General features: G+C 36.9%; 1 protein-coding gene across 7 annotated transcripts in view; it reads right to left on the reverse strand.

Annotated features, from left to right (window-relative positions):
* Nucleotides 1-21,653, reverse strand: part of ATM (ATM serine/threonine kinase) — a 156,986-nt gene that overhangs the window by 17,870 nt on the left and 117,463 nt on the right. For all 7 annotated transcript variants that reach the window (XM_070473619.1, XM_070473623.1, XM_070473621.1 and 4 more), the window contains exons 52-60: nt 20,817-20,930; nt 20,294-20,452; nt 19,701-19,839; nt 18,610-18,692; nt 17,146-17,286; nt 16,246-16,362; nt 7,638-7,787; nt 4,031-4,196; nt 2,404-2,490 (exon numbers count right to left, since the gene is read on the reverse strand). In XM_070473619.1, the coding sequence (XP_070329720.1) occupies nt 2,404-2,490; nt 4,031-4,196; nt 7,638-7,787; nt 16,246-16,362; nt 17,146-17,286; nt 18,610-18,692; nt 19,701-19,839; nt 20,294-20,452; nt 20,817-20,930 (1,156 nt within the window). The remainder of the gene's footprint in view (nt 1-2,403; nt 2,491-4,030; nt 4,197-7,637; nt 7,788-16,245; nt 16,363-17,145; nt 17,287-18,609; nt 18,693-19,700; nt 19,840-20,293; nt 20,453-20,816; nt 20,931-21,653) is intronic.

Consider the following 21,653-nt stretch of genomic DNA (forward strand, 5'->3'; position numbering starts at 1 on the left):
TTTTAGATTCTGTGGGAGAAGGCGAGGGTGGGATGTTCTGAGAGAACAGCATTGAAACAAGTATACTATCAAGGGTGAAACAGATCACCAGCTCAGGTTGGATGCATGAGACAAGTGCTCAGGGCTGGTGCACTGGGAAGACCCAGAGGGATGGGATGGAGAGGGAGGTGGGAGGGGGGATCGGGATGGGGAACACATGGAAATCCATGGCTGATTCGTGTCAATGTATGTATGACAGAAACCACTACAATACTGTAAAGTAATTAGCCTCTAACTAATAAAAATAAGTGGAAAAAAAAAAGAACTTAACTCTAAGGATACTGAGGACTGCTGGAAGAAATCATATGATGACACTACAAATTTAGGATTATTATCTTAGGAAAGCATCCGTTAAAATACTTGGCAAGTCTTATATATCCTTTTCTAGTCAATTCATGGTCTCATTTCCACAGTATCCATTTAAAAATTTTTATTGTTCTTTTAGGGTCAATTACCATCCCACCAATTCTTAGCAAATAAACATGTTTTTCAGTTCTCAGAGAAAATGGAATAGCAAATATAATTTCTCAAATTCTTTCCCCTCTGGCTAAAGACTTTCCTAATGATAATGTGTTCATCCTTTCTTCTTCTACATGCTTCCAGTATAAAGCCAACTCTCCACACTCATACTTTACAATTTCCCTTGCTATTTTAATTATCTTTGACTCTCTCCTATAAGTACCTCCCATTACTTAAGAAAGCAAATGAGCGAGTTCTCTGGCAGTTCAGTGGTTAGGACCCCACACACTCACTGCCAAGGGCCCAGGTTTGGTCTCTGGTCAGAGAATTAAGGTCCTACAAGCCATGCAGTGTGGCCAAAAAAAGAAAGAGAGCAAATGAATAAGAACAAAAACACCTCAAAATCCCAAAAATGGGTGGGTGGGGGGGGGGACCAAATAAGTACCTCCCATCTCTGTAGCAAATTTCTCTTCATTCTTCTCTTACTTCTAAACTTGCAGAACAGTTACATATTATTAGCCTACATGTCCTTAATTTCCAAACTTCCGTTCAATCCTTGCCTTTTCACAACCTCACTCCCTCCATTCTATCCAAAGTTTACTAAGACTGATTAATTAAGTTCAAAGGCCTATTTTCAGCATTCATCTTATTTGACCTTTCTGCATCAGATACTACTGAGCACAGTGCTTCTTCCTCCATGAAAATTTATTCTTTCTTGGCTACCAAGAGAGCCCTACTTCTAGTTTCTATGATTCTATTACTTGCTGGTTATTCCTCATTTTTTTTCTGACTCAGCCTTTTTCTTCCCCTTCTTTCTTTTGGGCCAGGCTGTGCAGCTTGTGGGATCTTTGTTCCCCAACCAGGAAATGATCCTGGGCCCTGGGCAGTGAGAGCACTGAGTCCTAACCACTGGACCACTGGGCAATATCCAAGACTCAGACTTTTGAATGTTGGTATTCCTTACAATTCTATCCTTAGTCCTCTTCATCAAGAATGATGTATAAGATTAGAACCTCCTCTAGTCCAGTGACTAACTACTGGACTAGTGACTAACTACTTGCTTAGATTAAGCAAGTAATCTACTTGCTTAAAGTTCTACATCTCTTACTATTTTCAATATCTTTACTTTCCTATATATTAAACTGCTACTTATCCTGGAAATGCCATTAATACCTCAAAACTACGCACAAAACTAAGCTCACCAGTTTCTTATTTTCCAAAAAACCTGCTGTTTTCCTTATTTAGAAGCTTCAATTATCTTGGAGTCTGCTCTCCCACTGTTTCCACATCTTATATCACTGGTGCAAAATTATTACAAAAATGTCCCTAAAATCCAATCTCATTGGTCTGTACAACTTTAGTCCAAATCATCTCTTGTCTAAACTATTATAATCTCCCCTAACTTGTATTCCTACTGCTAATACTGTTCTCCAAATTGTCTTTCCAATAAACAGGATTATGTCCTGATCAAATATATCTTCATTCACTTTCCATTGTTTAAAAGATTAAGTTGAAACTTCTTGGCCTGGCTTTTTATAAACCAGTCTATATCTCAAGCTTCTCAACTACATACAAACTTCACTCCAGCCACACTTAATTTCTCACCATTCCTACAACATGCTATATCTTCAGTATCCTTCCCTTCATTATCTGCTCTATCTTCTCTCTAGATTATCCTTTCTTTCTCTTTGACCTGGCTTAAATGTCACTCATTATCTGAAGCAGAATTAGCTGCTCCCTCCAGTATCACTGTGTTTAAGCTTTTTTAAAAATAATAAACAATATTTATTGTTTTGATATATCCGTCTCTCTTTCATACTTGCAATCCTGGCAGGCAAACAACAACAAAAATTTCTTGATGACCAAATATTTACTGAACAAAGAAATATATCTTTGGTTACTTACCTAAATCTATATGTACAAGTTCTGCTGACTGCTCATTTATCAAGATATTCTGTACATGTCTATCACCAAGTCCAAGTATGTAACCAACTAGAAAAAAAACACCTGAAGTCACTGATATCATCTATTTCTATAACACAATTAGCCATAATTTGAACTAATACTATTGACTACTAGGCTTTTTTGCTGACTAAAGGAAATTTTGTACATTTTGTACATTTCCTTTTGGCCATGCTCAGTTTAAGTCAAATCTTGCCAGCTATTTTAATTTTTACTGCATTTTACAAATCCTAGATGATTTGTTTAAAAAAAATTTCCCCTGCTGGCTTCCCTGCTGGCTCAGTGGTAAAAAATCTCCCTGCCAATGCAGGAGACACAAGTTCAATCCCTGATCTGGGAAGATCCCATATGCCATATGCTGTGGAGCAACTGAGTCCATGTATCACAACTAAAAAAAATTTAAAAATAAATTAAAAAAAAAAATAAATTTCCCTTTACTAATATATACATATATTAAAATATTTGTACTTATAAAGATAAGTGTGGTTAAAATTGAGACCCATTATTTACCAAAGCAGTGCATTATATATACTCAAATATTTATTAAGGATACTTTTAAATTGAGATGCCTATGGGTAAGTTCTTCATTCTTCAGTGAAACTTTCTTCTGCTTGATGAATTATATTTAACACAAATTAATCATTAATTCATTTAATCAGGTATATATCCAGGAAAAACTACATTTCTATTTTTAAGACAGATGATAGCATGCCTTGGAATGTTTTTAACCTAATGAAAAACACTGTGAGATATGTTACAGAAAAAATAGTGAACAGAGTGTCAGGATGCCTGGGAGGCATGGCTAGCTCTGTCATTAACTGGGCCTACTTTCATAAACTAAATGTTCATAAACTAAATGAGCAGAATCAGATTAATGATTCTCAATGTAGAAAAAAAGAGGGCTTCATTATTACCCAGAAATTTTCAAAACATACATGTCCTGCCTTCCTGATATATTGTATCTAAGTGATGAAAAGTGTTCTTTCATTAAAAACAATAGATCACTGGTATTCCTGTTAGTTTCTATACTCTAAGATGTTGTTAACTGCTAATTAACTGTTAATTCCAAACTCTTAGAAATTAAAAAGTCAGAATATGTATTGTACACAGAATATTTAAATATATATCATTATTCCTATTCCTATTAAACAGAATCAATCATTGGGTGTTAATATCATAGTGTTATGCTTTTTGCTGTATGCAATGTTATCTTTTGCTGTATGCGAAAGACCAGTAACAATTAAAGGAAATAACTTAAATGGAATTATCATGTTTTATTATTTTCCAAAGAAACTCCCAGAAAATAATACTTTGAGGGAAGAGAAAATAAGACATATTCATTATAAAGTAAAGAAGAAAAATAATCAGTCTTATTTCTCTTCCTGGAAAAAAAGAAATTCTTTCCTGCCAAAATAAGAAGAGCTATATTTAGAAGCTAAGAATCAGGATCAACACGAAATACAATGATCTAATGATGGTGGCTTGGTAAAAACCACGATCACCATCATCATCTCCCTGTAACACAGAATGTAGGAAGTGCTGAATCTACTAAAATATATAAGAAGATTACCAATAGAAGAAGTAGCCACACTCCGAGTATAAGCCAATCGTTTCTCAAACCACACTGCAGGATCCAAGAATTTTTCCATGCAGAAGTAACGGAAAACTGGTTGAAAATTTTGGCAAATCTCCACAAAAGCTTCATATTTCTCTTCGAAAGACTTTTTCTGCACATCCTTTAATAGATAAAATATAAAATTATTTTCTCAGTACTGTGTTCAACTAATATGTACTAGGAGTTTCAATAAGAAAATGGTACAGCTTTGTCAGTAAGAGGCCTGAGCTGACCCCTAAAAATGGTGTGCTATTCACTCAACCCAGAAAACGCCACAAAATCATGCAAATCAAGAGGTTCAAATCTTCATGTTCACTTTAAGAACACTCGTGAAACTGCCCAGGCCATAAAGGGTATGCATATCTGAAAAGCCACCAAGTATCTGAAGGATGTTACTTAAAAGAAGCAATGTGTGCCATTCCGTCATTACAACAGTGGAGTTGATGGGTGTGCACAGGCCAAACAGTGGGACTGGACGCAGGGTCGGTGGCCCAAAAAAAGTGCTGAATTTTTACTACACATGCTCAAAAATGCAGAGAGTAATGCTGAACTTAAGGGCTTAGATGTAGATTCTCTGGTCACTGAGCACATCCAAGTGAACAAAGCCCCCAGGATGCGGCGCAGGACTTACAGAGCTCACGGTCAGATCAACCCCTACATGAGCTCTCCCTGCCACACTGATGATCCTTACTGAAAAAGAACAGATTGTTCCTAAACCAGAAGAGGAGGTTGCACAGAAGAAAAAGATATCCCAGAAGAAACTGAAGAAACAAAAACTTACGGCCCGGGAATAAATGCCGCAGAAAATAAATGCAAATAAAAGTAAAAAAAAAAAAAAAAAGAAAGAAAGAAAGAAAATGGTACAGTAGATATGACGGCAATAAAAAGACGGACTAGACATTATCTTTACCTACAAGAAACTTGTCTGTCTGGAAAATTCCATAGACAGAGAAGACTGGCAGACTACAGTCCATGGGGACACAAAGAGTCGGACATGACTGAGTGACTAAGCACATACACACACAAAGCTACAAGTCTGGTCAGAGAAGCAATTAATAACAAACTATAATCCCTTTAGGGTTTCCATGTTAATTTTAGGGGAAAGAGGCACACCAACAGCGACTGCTATTTGTTTTAATTCAACTGTAATTTGAATGATTCTGTAACCTATGTGGCAGTAAACACAAAAATGTCAAAGGTAGCTCCATATGTTACTAGGTATATCACAGATCTAGGAGTGTGATAAGAGAAAGGAAGAATTGATCATGGGTTGATTCTTGACTGTGGCAGCAAAGCAGTTGAACATCTCAGATCTGTCCTTCAACACTTCCTTCCTATATAATAACTTCCTGAAGCAAAGCTTATCGACATCAAAGGGTGCAATTCTCATCTATGGACTGATGACTTCCTTCCTTTTTAAAAAAATTTATTTTACTTTTAATTTGAGGATAATTACTTAATATTGTGATGATTTCTGCCATACATCAACATGAATCAGCCATAGGTATACATACAGATGTCCCCTCCTTTAAAAAATTTTTTATTGGAGGACAATTGCTTTACAATACTGTGCTGGTTTCCGCCATACATCCACATGAATCAGTCACAGGTGCACACGTGTCCCCTCCCTCCTGAACTTCCTTCTGCCTCACCCCATCCCACAGCTCTAAGTTGGCAGGGAGCACTGGACTGAGCTCCCTGTCACACACAAATCCCCATTGGCTATCTATTTTTCATGCTATTCTCTCAATTCGTCCTACCCTCTCCTTCCCCTACTGTGTCCACAAGTCTGTTCTCTAAGTCTGTGACACCACTGCTGCCCTGCAGTAAAACCTACACAGACATTTCTCCAAAGAAGACATACAGATGGCCAACAAACACATGAAAAGATGCTTAACAGTCCTCATTATCAGAGAAATGCAAATCACATCTGTGTCTTTGGCTCAGGTACTTTTATTAGGCTCCAGCCTGATGTGTCTCTCTAACTTTCACTCAATATCTTCACTTGGATCACTTCCAAATCCAAACTAATTCAGCTTCTCAGATGTGGCAAACCTCAGCCATGTCCTTTATTCATCAACATGGTAAACAGCCTCTCCATCTACTCCATTATCCCAACGAGGAAACTGGGCACCACTGATACTCTTTCCCACCAACCCCACTTATAAACAGCAACCAAATCATATCAGTTTTGCCTCTTTAATTTTTCTTATGTGAAATGCCTGTTCTCCATTCCTACTGTTACTACTCTTAGACTCAATCTCATGCTTCTAGTCAGCTTTCTCAAAAATGTAAGTGTTGTCAGAGTTAGTTTTCTAAAATGTCAATCTGATATTACTATACTTCTCAAGGGTTCTCTATTGCTTACAGGATAAAGTGCAAATTCCTTAACATTTCATGAAGCAACCCTCCACTTTTTGACTAATGACTACTGCTTCAGTCTCATCTATCCCTCCTCAAAAACTAAGCCTATGCCATCTTTACCTGCCTGTTCATGCCTCCTTCCCTTTTGCTTCTATGTTCCTTCTTCCTGGAAAACCAACTCATTTATAAAACTCACCTCAAACACCATCTCCTCTATGAAGTCTTTTTTTTTAAATAAATAATTATTTGTATATTATTTATTTGGCAGGTTAGCTCTTGGTTGCAGTACACAGGATCTTTCATTGTAGCAAGAGGGCTTCCCTCTAGCTGCGGCACATGGGCTTAGTTGCCCATCAGCATGTAGGACAAAGTTGATGAGCTTTTAACTGTCTCCTCTGATTGCTCAGACATGTTTAGAGGGCAGACCAGGGATCAAATCCATGTCCCCTGCTTTGGAAGATCGGTTCTTAACCACTGGACCACCAAGTCTTGAATCTGATTCTCTCCACTCTTTCCTGTCCCAGGTAGAACAGATCACTTCGTCCTCTGTCCCTACACAAACCCTTCCATCACAATCCCTATAGTGCTTTACCATACATTTTTTTAAAATGTGTAACAGAAAGCACAACAAAAGAAAAAGTAAATAGATTTTAGAGTTGGACGGACAAGGTTTAAATCTTTGTTCCATTATTTATTAGTTCATTGACCTGGAGGAAGCTAAATTCTCAGAACTCCTTTTCATCTTAAAATGGGATAAGTATGATAGTGATTACTCATATTTGTGAAGTCCTACCATATAACCCAATAAAGAGGAGACATTCAATAAATATCACTGATTGGGTTAATGAATGTCACACCAGATGGCCAGTGTGATGTGATGTGGCAAAAGTCTTGGAAGGTCTCTCTCTCTTTCATAACTTTTTCTTCTTTGGTTTTAGTTAGTATTTTGTTTGTTAAGAATTACCTTACCCCAAATTGGAAGCAAACGTAAACACTCTCATCTGACAAGGGTTGGTACAACATAGTTTAAAAACTTTCCTTTTTCATTCAAACAAACTTTCATTCTAGTAAGCATACTGTATTATACAATTACCTGATGAAATTAAAACTTTTTACACTCCAAAATATTTGATAACTGTCAATTTTAACAAGCTACCAGATAATCTTGCAATAACATATGTGTTTGAATGTTACTCACCATCATTTTCTTTTGGCAGTGATTGGCACTGAAATCCTTCGGCCTGTATCTTTTATGAGCACCATTCTCATTGTTAACAAGAAATTCACCAATAGGGACAGTTCCTGTGCACCATTCCAGAACACCACTTCGCTGAGAAAGGGGAACTACCTGAAGTTACAGATTAAATACCTTTTGATTATGGATAGGCGTTAAAGAGCATGTGAAGATTATTTAATTATCAAAGTCAGTGTGAAGCATTTTTTCAAGTTGCATTACTACTTTTCTGTCCATAAGAAGAAAGCAGCTGAAAATAAACGAGCTCAAACAGTAAGATTTTCTAGCCTGATGCTTAGACTTCTAAGAACCTGCTCTTCTCTCAATTTTCAGGATTCTGTGAGGGGTCAATCCTGTTAATTGTACTCATCATCTGTGACTGACCAAACCATACTTAGGTTCCTCCTTCTAGCACTTTGCTTTCCTTACAACTTTAATATCAAATTCAAAGAATTTCACTTTGGAAGACATCAATTGTAGTCTTAATTTGGGTATACTTTAATAATTGAAAGTGTATGTATTCTTGCTTTGTAGTCTCATTAGCTACACCAAGAGGAAATGTATTCTTAAACATACTGTAAAATGAGCACTTTTACTAGAAAGATTAAAATGATTAAAAATTATGACATTATAAATATACATAAAAGTAGAAAATAATATAAACACCCTTTTACCTACTAAACAGCTTTATGAAATCTAAGATTTTTCATATTTGCTGGGAAAGAGACAAAACTCCCTTTGTACTCCTCACTGACCCTGTGCCCCTCCATACCAACAAGATGACTGCTACCTTGCTTATCATGTTCACATATTTTGGGGTATACAGTACTTTTATTTCAAAGCTTTATATATATATATATATATATATACATACATGTGTGTATATGTGTGTGTGTATGTGTATGTAGGGCTTCCCTGGTGGCAATCTGCCTGCAATGCAGAAGGCACAGGAGCTGTGGGTTCAATCCCTGGCTAGGGAAGGTCCCCTGGAGGATGGCATGGCAACTCACTCCAGTATCATTGTCTGGAGAATTCCATGGACAGAGGAACTGGAAGGTTGCAGTCCATAGGGTTGCACAGAGTCAGAAACGACTGAAGCAATTCAGCACAGCACAGCATGTATATATATGTAACTGTAAGCTTTAAATAAGGATATTTATACTAGATGTATGTTTTGCAATTGCTTTTTTCTCAATCAACACTATTTTATTAATACCTTTAACTATGTTAGTACATTTAACCCTAAGTCATTTGTTTTAACAACTCTGCATTGTATAAATATACCATAATTATCCAATTTGTACAACTGGAATACTGATTAACATTTACATTGTTTCCAGATTTCCCCAATGCTGCTATGAATCAGTCTAATAATGAATATATTTCAGTTTTTCTAGGGTATACATGTACCTGGAAATTGAAGAGCTGGGTCATTTGGGACATGCATCTTCAACTAAGTTAACGTATGCTGGCAAATAACTATCCAAAGTAGTTTTACCAATTTATATACCCATTAGCAGAGTCTATTCTATAACCTCCTAACATGTAGTATTTATCAAGACTTCCACATTTTGCCAATCCAAGAGGTGTGTAACAGTATCTTATTGTGGTTTTCATTTGTATTTTCCAGATTCCCAGGAAAGCTGAGTATAATTTAATAGGCTCACTGGCTATTCAAATGTTTTCTTCTTGTGAACTGCCTGTTTGTATTCTTCACCCTTTTTTCTCTTTCATGGCTTGTCTTTTTATTACTGGTCTGTAATAGCTATATCCATATTCTGTACATAAATCCCTTGTTATTATTAATAACAACCCTTTTTGTTATCAACATTTAAAAATTTGTTTTCTCAGCCACCTGTCTTTATAGTATCTTTAATTCTATACATTTTAAATTTTAATATACTCAAATATGTTTTATTATTTTATGTTGTGTCTTAACATGGAAGAGATCTCATTAATTTATTAACTATGTTTTCTGAGAGTCTATTAAGTCTTACACATTGATGTTAGGGCACTGAGAATAGAGCGGCAATGAAGCAGATGAAGAACATGTCCTTACAAAGCTTCCTTCTGGTGTGGGAACACACACACTAATAGACATTCAATGATGCCAGATAACAAGTATAACAGAACAAAACAGACATTTTAAAAAGTAACAGATACTTTTTTACATGGTCAGAGAAGGCATCTCCGAAGAGGTGACATTGGAGAAAAGCCTGAAAGAATAATAACCTAAGGGGAAAGTTCATGCAGAGATCTGAAGAAAGAGTATTACAGGCAGAGGGAAGTGAAAATCCCTGCAGTGAAACAAAATCGGCATTCAGTGCTTCAGTCCTAAGCCGCCACTCCCCACCCCTTGCCTGCGCACACCCCTACTGTCTCCTGCCCCCCTGCCCTCCCCCTGAAGCGGTCCCAGCAGCTTCGATCCCACAGCAGGGTGCATGCCCTCCCCATGTGGGCTCCCCCTCAGGTTTTACAGAGTCTGGGCCTTGAACCCTTTATGACTGTCCTCTCCAGATGAGCAGGCTCAGGGCCAGCACCCTGTCTCAAAGATACCAAAATGAGGCTAGTTCTGGATGAGCTAGTTGGTGGGGTTCAGCCTTAGGAAAATACTGCTGCTGAGATCCTAAGACCCTAAGCTCCCAGATGTTGACAGGCCTAAGCCCTGGAGTCTGGCAGAACAGGAGCCATGTCCTGAAGTTCCTAAGAGGAGCCTTTGCAAAAGATTTGTGTTTTAAAGCCTTTATCAGGGCTTCAGGCTTCCTTTTGCCCTGTACCCACCCACCCTGGTTAAAGGGGTGAGTGGAAGGATTTGCCAAGGATCATGGGCACAGAATAGGCCCTTGTACCAAGGGTCTCAGGCTACTCATCACTTTTCTTACAGAAGCAAATGAGGCAGGGCAGAGAGGGCTGGTCCCTCCTTTCTCCCCATCCTCCCTCAGATGTTAAACTGTCTCCAGGCAGAAGGAGGCCAGTGATTGTGAGTCCCATGCTGTGTATCCTTCCTGAGTCTGTGCTCACTCTCAGGGCTGAGAAGCTCCCAAAACAAGGCCCTCTCTTTAGGGGCAGGGCCATAATCTCGGGAGCAGTGCTAGACCACAGACATTTTGGTAGGCAACAATTGAACAGGTTCTGGCTGCCTGTTAGTGTGCTAAGGTCTCCTACTTGGGTGCAATGAAAAAGAAGCTAGAAGAACCGTGGCCCAGGAGGCTCCACTTGCTCCAGTAAGTCACAGTGACCCTGGGGTGATGGCCTTGTATTGAGGGTCCACTGGGAGTTGGTGGCCAAGTCTCTCCCTTTTCTCTCCCCAAGCAGCATTGGAGCCTGTTCCTGCCCTCAGCCTGGGTCTTCCCCAGTGGTCTTAAAGTTAAGCATGATTCCTCATCTTCAGCTCTTTTCATTCTCCAAAAATACACTTGACACTCTACATTGCAATTGTTTGTCTGTTTCCCCTGGTAGACTATGAGCTTCTTAGGAACTAAGACTATGTTTTATGACTTTTATGTCCCCAACACCTGGTAGAGTATCTAATACACCACTAGACAAGTAAATAAACAAGTACTGAACAAATGAACAAACAGATGTCATAGTCTTTCCAACTTATTTTCCTTCCTGCTTAAGTACCTCTAAATGCCTTCCTCCCAGAAAATCCAGCTTTATCTTTGACTTTGAGCTAGCTGTGGCCCTAATGCTTACATCCTTACCTCCTAATATATTCCATCAAAGATCTCTTTTCTAAAATTACTCTCTATTACTATCCAGTTGTGAGGGGAAAAAAATCAAACCCTTGTCTTTTGTTAAGAGACTGATGGAGAAATGAGTAGGTTGGCTTTTTTCTGCTTCATTTCAGAGTTCAACTGTGATGCTGGTTGACGTAAAAACATAGAACTCAAGTTTCAAAAGGCAAATGGCAATGTTTTTCACAAGGCATAATGAAGAATTAAGTACAAAGTTTCTTTCGGCATTTAAATGTTGTTTATAAGACACTGATTTTAAAAAATGAATCCTTTCATATCTAAGATTTTAGGCTAGTTGTTCAACATACTTTCTAAAACTGTAGTTTTGGTAGATATAAATTAGCTCAGTCACACGAATTCTGGTTATCAGAGGGCCATGTCTCAGTGCCAGCAAAAACAATACAAACTGTCTTCCTTCATCCCCATGTGATTCTCCCTTATATCTTGTGTTCCTCAATATACAGGTCTCTCCTTTGAGGCTGCGTGTTGACATTTGGGTTGTTGTCTTTGTTGTTGTCGTTCAGTGACTAAGTCGTGTCTGACTCTCTGCCACCCCGTGGACTATAGCCTGCCAGGCTCCTCTGCCCATGGGATTTCCCAGGCAAGAATACTGGAGGGGGGTTGTCGTTTCTTTCTGCAGGGGATCTTCCTGACTCAAGGATCAAACCCACAACTCTTGCATTGGCAGGCAGATTCTTTACCACTGAGCCACATTTGGGTAACAAGAGTTAATTCCAGGCAGTCAATGACCCTGCTTTTGTCACAATGATCACAAGAAGACTGAATGACAGATTGGGAATGACCTCACAGAAGACTAGGCAGACCGCTTCACTACATACCATACAGTACTTCCAGGAACCTTTAACTGAAATCAAGAACAACTAGCAACAAAGCTACAACACAGCTTTCATATTTTTGGAGTAATCTCAAAATAATATAGATCTATTGGCCCAATAGTACAATTCTAAACAATAAAGTCAAACCCAAACTCTCATATTTAGGGGTCATTTAAAAATTTTATTATTATTATTTTTTAATTTACTTAGCTGTGCCAGGTCTTAGCTGCAGCACATGGGATCTTTGATCTTCATTATGGCAAGTAGGATCTTTAGTTGCAACATGTTAAAACTCTTAGCTGTGACATGTGGATGCTTTCTTAGCTGTGGTTTGTGGGATCCAATTCCCTGAGAGAGTTTAAACCCATGCCCCCTGCCTTGGAAGCATGCAGTCTTCCAAGAGGTCATTTTTTAATATTCAAATATATAACATTAAATAATTCCACTATTTAATTGGTAAAACAGTTATCTGTGAAAATAAGATATTTAAAAAGTTACAAGGTTTGCCTTCAAAATATTTTAGCTCAAGGTCTTGTCTCATGCTTTATAGCAATGAACTCTGGAAGCTAAATTGTGTTATTTGCTTGGAAGTCTGAGCTGCTTTCTGAGAAAACCAGGTGACCCTATAGCCCAAGGGTGGCTCAGTGGTAAAGAATCTACCTGCAATGCAGGAGATGTAGGTTCGATCCCTGGGTCAGGAAGATCCTCTGGAGGACGGCATGACACCCCACTTCAGTATTCTTGCCAAGAAAACCCCATGGACAGAGAAGCCTGGTGGGTTACAGTCCACAGGGATACAAAGAGTTGGACAAAACTGAAGTGATTGAGCACTTACAGCCCAAATATGTTGCAACATATTTGATCCCAGCTCTTTAGTCATCACCTTTGCTATCTAAAAGTCTAGCATTTAGAGCATAAAACTTCCCTTTCATTCATGTTATTGAATATCTGCCCTCTAAAAATGTCTGAGCAATCAGAGGAGACAGTTAAAAAGCTCATCAACTTTGTCCTACAATGAAGCTAAATCAACAGATGGCAAATTAACTAGACTGTTGGGTCTCAAAGTGTGGTTCCTAAACTGCAGATGCATCAGCATCACTTGGTACCTGGCTAGAAATGCATATTCTCAGGCTCCATCCTAGAATTAGAAATTTTAGGGGCTCAGCAATCTGTGTTTTAACAGATCCTTCCAGGGACTAGAATGCCTACTAAATTTGAGTAGCACTGATCTAAACCACATCAAAGAACGCATTTCACAGATCTTTAATTTTAACTTTTGCTCTTAGCATTCTATGAGAACTCGCTTTTTGTTAACTGGTACTAGAAAGCATCAAGTTAACAATAAAGTTTCATGTGATAAATCTCTCAGAAATTTGAAAGTAAGAAAAAAGTGTGTTTTTAAATGCTTTCCCACTCTTCAACTTCATCCAACTAATAAGTGAGTTTTATATTTTTATTTCTGTAGGCAGTTAAGAAGCTCTTAAAAAAATCTCAGTTTTCAGTTACAATAGCCTAACTCAATCAGAATTTTGGCAGGTAGATCTAATTTCTTTTTCCCTGCTCCCCTAACTATTTGGTGTTTTTAATCTAACAATTATTTTTATAATTAAAAAAATGTTCATTGAGGGCAATTCAAACTATATTTAAAAAACAGGTACTACCCATAATCCCATCATACCCAGAGTTAACAGCATTTAAGGAACTTTATGTCAAAGCTATATACTGATTTCTTACACATGTATATATAAACATCTGTCAAGGCTACTTTGGTTTCATATGACTGGAAAGAGTCCACTTTCACGCATTGCTTTTATCAAAGACATTTTAGTCATTCTCACCAATGTATTTTTCAAGATAAACTTTTACATCATGTTTCCACATTCCAAAATTTTTACTGGAATTTCATTATCTATGCTAATTTGAAATCAAGTGGCATTTTTCAGTGTCTTCCATTTATGATGTGGTACTTTTACCTTATCCTAATTTTCCTTTTTTCTTTCTTGTTACATTTGTATAATTTTTTCAGTCTTGCATCTTTCTTATTATCATTAATCCTAAGCAGCTGCTGCTGCTGCTGCCAAGTTGCTTCAGTCGTGTCCAACCCTGTGTGACCCTGTAGACGACAGCCCACCAGGCTCGCCCGTCCCTGGGATTCTCCAGGCAAGAACACTGGAGTGAGTTGCCATTTCCTTCTCCAATGCATGAAAGTGAAAAGTGAAAGTGAAGTCACTCAGTCGTGTCCAACTCTTAGCAACCCCATAGACTGCAGCCTACCAGGCTCCTCTGTCCATGGGATTTTCCAGGCAAGAGTACTGGAGTGGGTTGCCATTGCCTTCTCCACCTAAGCAGCTTATTCACATTATAAACATTATTGTATTTTTTAATTATATTTTTAAACTAATCTTAGTTGATGGTTGGGATACCTCGAGTTTAAGTAGGGTTAACTTGCTGGAGAAAATAAACACTTGTTGTTTATATACCATTGTGCAGGTTTAAGAAACAGATATGGGACGATCCTAAGTGTCTCTGAAAGACTGCTTCTCTACTAATACACAGTAATTATCTTAATTGTTTATATCTTCATAGAAATAGAAACAACGAATAAATAAATAATCCTTGTTACAGCAGTGACAGAAGAATCAAGGGCAAATAGGACATCAGGAATGAAACCAGAAAGGAACACCTATAGAAAACAAGTCCTTCAAAATGAAGGTTTATTGCAATTTTTAAAAATGCAAATGTGCTAGATGAGCATTCATATAAGGGTCAAAGACGATTAAATTAATAGAATAATGTGACTTAAGAATTATCTTCTCACGCAAAATGCTGGAGGAAATGCAATTGGAACATCCCTCTGTTAAAAGTAATCTGACAATATCTATCAAATTACAGGTGCACTTACTGTTACCCATCAATCCAACTTTAGGAAATCTGCCCCACAGATTTACCGGTGCATATATGGAATATGTCCAATGTTATTTACTGCAGCACAGCACTGCCTGCTACAGGAAAGGACTATATGACCCAAGTGCCTATTTTATATGATAAGGACTTGTGTGATAATTATGTACTAACACACAGAGCAGTTGTTAAAAAAGCAAAAACTTTCTATAATATATTGCTGAGCTAAAAAAATATTGTTGTCTCTACTCTAGGAAAGGGGGAAAATAAGGAATTATAGTCATATATTCTGGACAAGGAAATGGCAACCCACTCCAGTGTTCTTGCCTGGAGAATCCCAGGGACGGGGAGCCTGGTGGGCTGCCGTCTATGGGGTCGCACAAAGTCGGACACGACTGAAGCGACTTAGCAGAGGCAGCAGTGGCAGCAGTCATATATTCTATTCATATAACACTGGAAACAAATGAAAATGGTACTTATAAGGGTAAGAGATGGTGGGGCATGAGGTTGACAGGGAAAGGGAAAAGGGTGAGAGAAGGCTTCCCTTTTTATACCTTTTTCTATTATTGGACTTTTGAACCATGCAAATGTATTACCTAGTCAAAAACTAGCATATTTAAAATTTTAAAACCCTACATTATATAAAGTATTCATCACTGAATCAGTATTTTCTTTTTAACGTCACTTCTCTTCTAAAGGGCACTTTTATACCAGAAATAGGCCAAATGGTCAAACATAAAGGGAAAATACTTCAGCTGATTACAGGAACAAGATTTTTTTAAACAAAAAAAATTGCTGCAATTAACATTAATGTATACTTTTACAAAAGAAAAATACTGTTTAAATCAGAGCTTAGCAATTTTATGGTCTTTGGACCAAACCCAGTCCCAAACTATTTTTGTATAGCCTGTGAGCTAAGAATGGTCTTTCAGGTTCAAAGGGCTATCAAGGAAAAAAAAAAAATAAAGAATATGCAACAGAGACCTATGTGGCCCAAAAAGTCTAAAATGTTATCCTTCAGGAAAATATTTGCAGACCCCTACCTCAATAATGGCGTCTTTCATATGTGCTTTAAGAAGCAGCAGAAATAAAAGTTACCTTATAAGTGCAAATAGTCAATTTCCTCTTCCTGGTTTCAGTATTTCTCTGCAGTAATGTATTACACATCTGGAAAACCTGCTGCATGACGGCATCCTGTCTCAGGTCATCGCGGCCCTTCAGAATAACCAAAACACAAATAACTAAGCACAGTTCATTTTCTTTACTATAGAATCACACAAAGTCATCTGAGGACAGCCAAAGGGCACTTGGAAATCAATCTGAGGATCTGTGCTCCCCTTAACAGTCTCTTAAGTAATTAAGACCTAATACTATTCTTTCGTTTGTGTGTGTAACACACAAACACACAAACAAAAGAATAGTGTTAGAATAAGCTACATCACTGTAGACCAATTTGGAAAAAAGAAGTACCCTTCCCCACTCCCCATCACAGCTGCTTCTGTAACTAAAATAACTGGAATGCCTCCACTTAAGGGCACATTGCAAAACGCTAAGGTGGAGGAGCACTGTTGTCTCCCTGCTACTTCCCAGAAAGGCCCAAAGAGCTTATAAGCAGAGTAAGAGAGGAGTGCTATCCCTTTCACATACATTTAAAATAGCACTTAGCACAATGTCAGACCCAGGATACTGAAGCACGGGCCTCAACTTGAACTATTCAAGAAAATAAGCAACACTCAACAAAAATTTTTTTTCACAAGAAGTAGGCTGACGGTTAAACCTCACCATGTCTACACATTTAAAAAGTATTCTTTCACTTCAACCAACCATGAGGAAAAGCATTCTGCTTCTAGAAAACAATTTATTTCTACTTTGTTTTGCTCACCTGTAATTACTGAGAACAAAACCAAAGAGCCAAAATAAGAAGGAAATATCTATTAGTTTTTCTCTGATGTTTTTCACTAATCCACTAGGAACCACACCACAAAAGCAAAGTCTCACCTTGACAAGCTGTCTCCTTTCCTTTCCATCAGAGCCCAAACAATCTATTATTTTTGGTAAATTTAAACCTCCTGCTAAACGAAATTCTGCTTTAAATGACTTTATAGTCACCAGATTCCCATATTCTCCTGTGGGGTCCACCTAATAAAGTATATAAATATGACAATACCTTAGTACTCAATTTGCATTTAAAGAAAAATGAATTTTAAATGACAATTTTAATACTAAGCAAAGGAATGAATGACAATGTGCTGTTGGTTAAGAACAGAAGTAGTAACTTTATAAAGGAAAGAAAGGAGATTTGACATTGGAGAGGCTTCAAAAAGCAACATAGATAACACAATTTACCTCCTTAAATATCCCCTAATAAAAGAAGTTAGATGAGTGTTGCTGAAAAAACTATTCAATAACCCTGATTCGGGTGTTTCCATTGATCTGTATATGTTAAGTCATCAGTATAAATTACGTCATCTCCTCACAAAAACAATAAGGTACATTTTAGAAAAGTATGGAGAGGAGTTTTCTAGGTTTTAATTGCTAAATTTGGCAGTTTCACAAAATATTTAAATAAGTAACTTTGCTGATAGGTTAATCCACATGATGAAGCTACATTTCAAATCAAATAATCATATATATTGAACAGTAAACTGTAAACTCAAAGGAGAGATTTTACAATGCAGTTAAAATTATCATTTTCTAAACTGTAATCTTTATATATTATGGGCTTCCCTGGTGGCTTGGTGGTAAAGAATCCACCTGCCAATGCAGGAGACGTGGGTTAGACCCTGGGTTCGGGAAGATCCCCTAGAGGAGGAAATGGCAACCCACTCCAATATTCTTGCCTGGAAAATTTAATGGACAGGAGCCTGGAGTGCTGCAGTCCATGGGGTCACAAAAGAGATGGACATGACTTAGTGACCAAACAACAACCTTTATTATTATATTTATCCCTGCCCACATCATACTTCTAGTAATAAAAAACCATTAGGACATGGCTGAAAGTGTCATGTATATTACAGTCAATTTAATACTTAACATATATTGTATTGTTTAATACTGTAATACAGCACAGTCATTACATTCTAACGTGTACAGAATTTTAAAAATCAATATAAAACAATTAGAGACTTTCTTGCTCAGTTAAAAATTAATATTGACATAAACACAGAAAATATTTCCTTCTTCTGGCCAATGAAAATATCAGTAACAGTCTACAGACTTCTTCATGAGAAAGATGACAACTGTAAAACTGAAGGCAATAGAAAAGAAAGCAGGAGAGATCTTTAAGTATTTTAAGTCTTGGGCAAAGGGAGTCCAATAAAGAAAAAACTACTGGTTGAAACAAATGAAATTGCCAATAATTAACCAATTTTGACCTACAAAAAAAGGCTATTTCAAATGGTTTAACTTGCTAAAAAGTAATTTAGTTTAATTAAAAAATCAAAACAGTTAATGGTAAATTACCTTAATTTCCATAGTAGGGACAACAACATCTTCTAAATTTTTAAGTTTAATAATAGGTTGGTCTGCCGGAATATTTATGCCTTCTGTATTTAAAATAAAGAAGTTTCAGTGACAACTGCAAATTGAGCAACAGTACTGAAGGTAAAGCAGGAGAATTCAGCAGATACCATAAACCCAAACTATGGCTAATCTGTGGTTCTGATTTAGAAATGAAGACCAAAGACTTGGGACACAATGCCGCTCAGGGTCAGGGCATAGCAATGGGTAACGTGGCTTACAAATGAATTTGCAGGTTACCTGGCACTGGTAATTAGACCAGACTCCACCTGAGATGCCAAGTTGGACAACTTAAGATAATTATATAACAGTATGAATAGCACATAGATAATGCTATACACATTACTATTAAATGTGACTAAACAACATGACATTATTCTTTGTTTGCTTAGAGGAACACTATGAGAAGCCTCATTTTTATTTTAAAATAGTAAGAATTTAAATATGAAGATATGATTCTGAACAGAAAAAAAGAACATAATTATTAAAGTATGGGTAGACAGATACACACAACCAAATATTATAGCAGCTTATAATTATGTAAAGAGACACAGAAAGAAGAGTGATGGAGAAAATGATAAGGTCTTTACAAGATATTAAGTGAAAAACTAACTGGAGGGGTATTGAAGCTTTTTAGATAAAAATTAAGTTCTGAATCATGTGTGAGTTGTAATCATCAGAACTTTCATATCTATAATTAATGTGTGTGAGTTGAGCAGATTTACATTCTGTTCTGTAATTAAAATACCCCTACAGAGAATAAGTGGGTGTCCCTGGTGGCTCAATGGTAAAGAATCCGCCTGCAATGCAGGAGACACAGGTTCAGTCCCTGGGTTGCGAAGATCTCCTGGAAAAGGAAATAGCAACCCACTCCAGTATTCTTGCCTGGGAAAATGGGAAATCTCATGGACAGAAGAGCCTGGCGGGCTATAGGCCATGGGGTCACAAAAGAGTCAGACATGACTTAGCACCTAAAAACAACAACAGAGATTAACATAGCAAGAATGCAACATTCATTCTTTCAAATTGCATACTTCTCTGAGTCCTCCACTGAGTGACATCTAAATTTGCTAGTATAATATAAGCATCACAAAGTGCCTCAACACTTCTGACCATCTGAGGTCTCCTACTTCGGATAGTACGTATTATTTTGTTAGCAGCCTCGGTTCGATCCTATTAATAAAATACAAACAAAAATTATTACAAAAGCAAACATGCAAGATTAAAAATTTTTAGAGTTATAAAAACAAAAAATGGAATTTATGCACATATCTAGACAATGGAAGGACTATAATCCCTCAGAGACAAAGCAGTCACTATATTATGAATGAAATGTATCAAAGGTATAATAATCTCAAGAGTAAATGACTTGGGTGCCTTGTAGAACCTGTTTTTTCTTTACTCATTACTCTGAGAAAAAACAGTAAAATACCTTTGGTATCTCTCATGCTTTGAGAAACATTCAGGAATTTTGAACCAATTTTAGGTAGCATCATAACAACAAAGGATTTACAAATTGAATATTGTCAACAATACATACTCTGAATTCCTGAGACTTAAGAAAGGAATATTTTGGGAAAAAATGAATATCGCAATTCAAAAAGGTATGCATGTTCAATCCAAATACCTCATCAAGCTGAGAGCTTTGCTTAGGTGCATTTTTAGTTATTCTACTCCTTCTGGCTGCCTCTGGTTTGGTCAAAAATTCATCTTTGTTTGCATTTGCTAAGGCCAATATAATAAACAAAGTGTGATGAGGATGATCCATTGAAATTCTAGAGATGAGCTGTCAGAAAATTAAGAACTGTTAATTTTATGGAAAGAAAAAAATTAAAAACCCATAACCTTTTAAATTTTGCTTAACATTAGGATATGTTTTACTGTGCTAGATGCTGCAGTGGGTGGACTGTGTGTGGGGTGGGAGTGGTGGTGTGGGTATGTATGGGAGAGAGAAGTATATGAGGAAAAAGAAAGAGAAAGTGAGTAACAAGTTGAGTATGAAAGGAGACAAAGAGAATACTCTTGCCCTTATGTAACATAATAAATATGACCGACTAAACATTTTTGTGTTGCCACTTTCTAGAGTGGAACAGTAATATACAATAATATAAAAGAAAAGCTATTGTGGTTTGATTTTCACGTTTACTTACATTATTGAGGACTTCATGAAATCCTAGGCCTCCCATCATCTTGGTCCCCATTCTAGCAGCCAATTGGTACATAAGAGGCAAAAATTTGTATGATGGAATCTTCATTCCATCTCTCTGCCATTAAAAAAACACAAAATTAAAAAGCAATGCATTTCAACTAGCCCTCACAGCTAAACAAATACAAAATGCTCCTCTATTACTGCAATCATCAAGCAGACACATTTTTTCCTTATCATTTATCTTAAAGTCTAGATTAACTCACTGTAAATCATGTTTGAACCTGTATCAGGTTGCATTCAGAAGTGGAATACTTGGTACTGCTTATATTCCAGTGAATCCAAGGAGGACAAATATTGATCTAAGGACTATTGTAATCTTGACGCCTGAGAAGTCAGTGTGAATAAAATGGAATAACTATTTTCCCCTACATTGTAAAAGAAACAGGATTTAATGTACACTAGTAGCAGAAATTTGTTGTATCTATTATGAATATTAACATTCTCTTCAGCCAGAAGAACTATTTTACTTTTAAGCTTCAAACTGATTGACAACATAACTTTAGGTGTCATTTAAGTATCATTAATAAATGACAGGGGATGACAGGACATAATATTTAGGTGTCATTAATAAAATCCAAGATTTTTAAATAAAAATTCATAAAATTCTACTGCCTTAATGTTTTCTTAAAATGTTTTTTTTTCCCATTTAAAAAAATAATTTATTGTAAAAAAAAAAAAAAAACAGAAAATAATAAAAGCAGGGGAAAAAAAAAAACACCACCTGTGATCACATCATCTTTAACTGCTTTCCAAATCTCCCAATCTAGCATTCTGGGTA

The sequence above is a fragment of the Odocoileus virginianus genome, chromosome 10 (assembly GCF_023699985.2).
Source record: "Odocoileus virginianus isolate 20LAN1187 ecotype Illinois chromosome 10, Ovbor_1.2, whole genome shotgun sequence".
Lineage (NCBI taxonomy): Eukaryota > Metazoa > Chordata > Mammalia > Artiodactyla > Cervidae > Odocoileus > Odocoileus virginianus.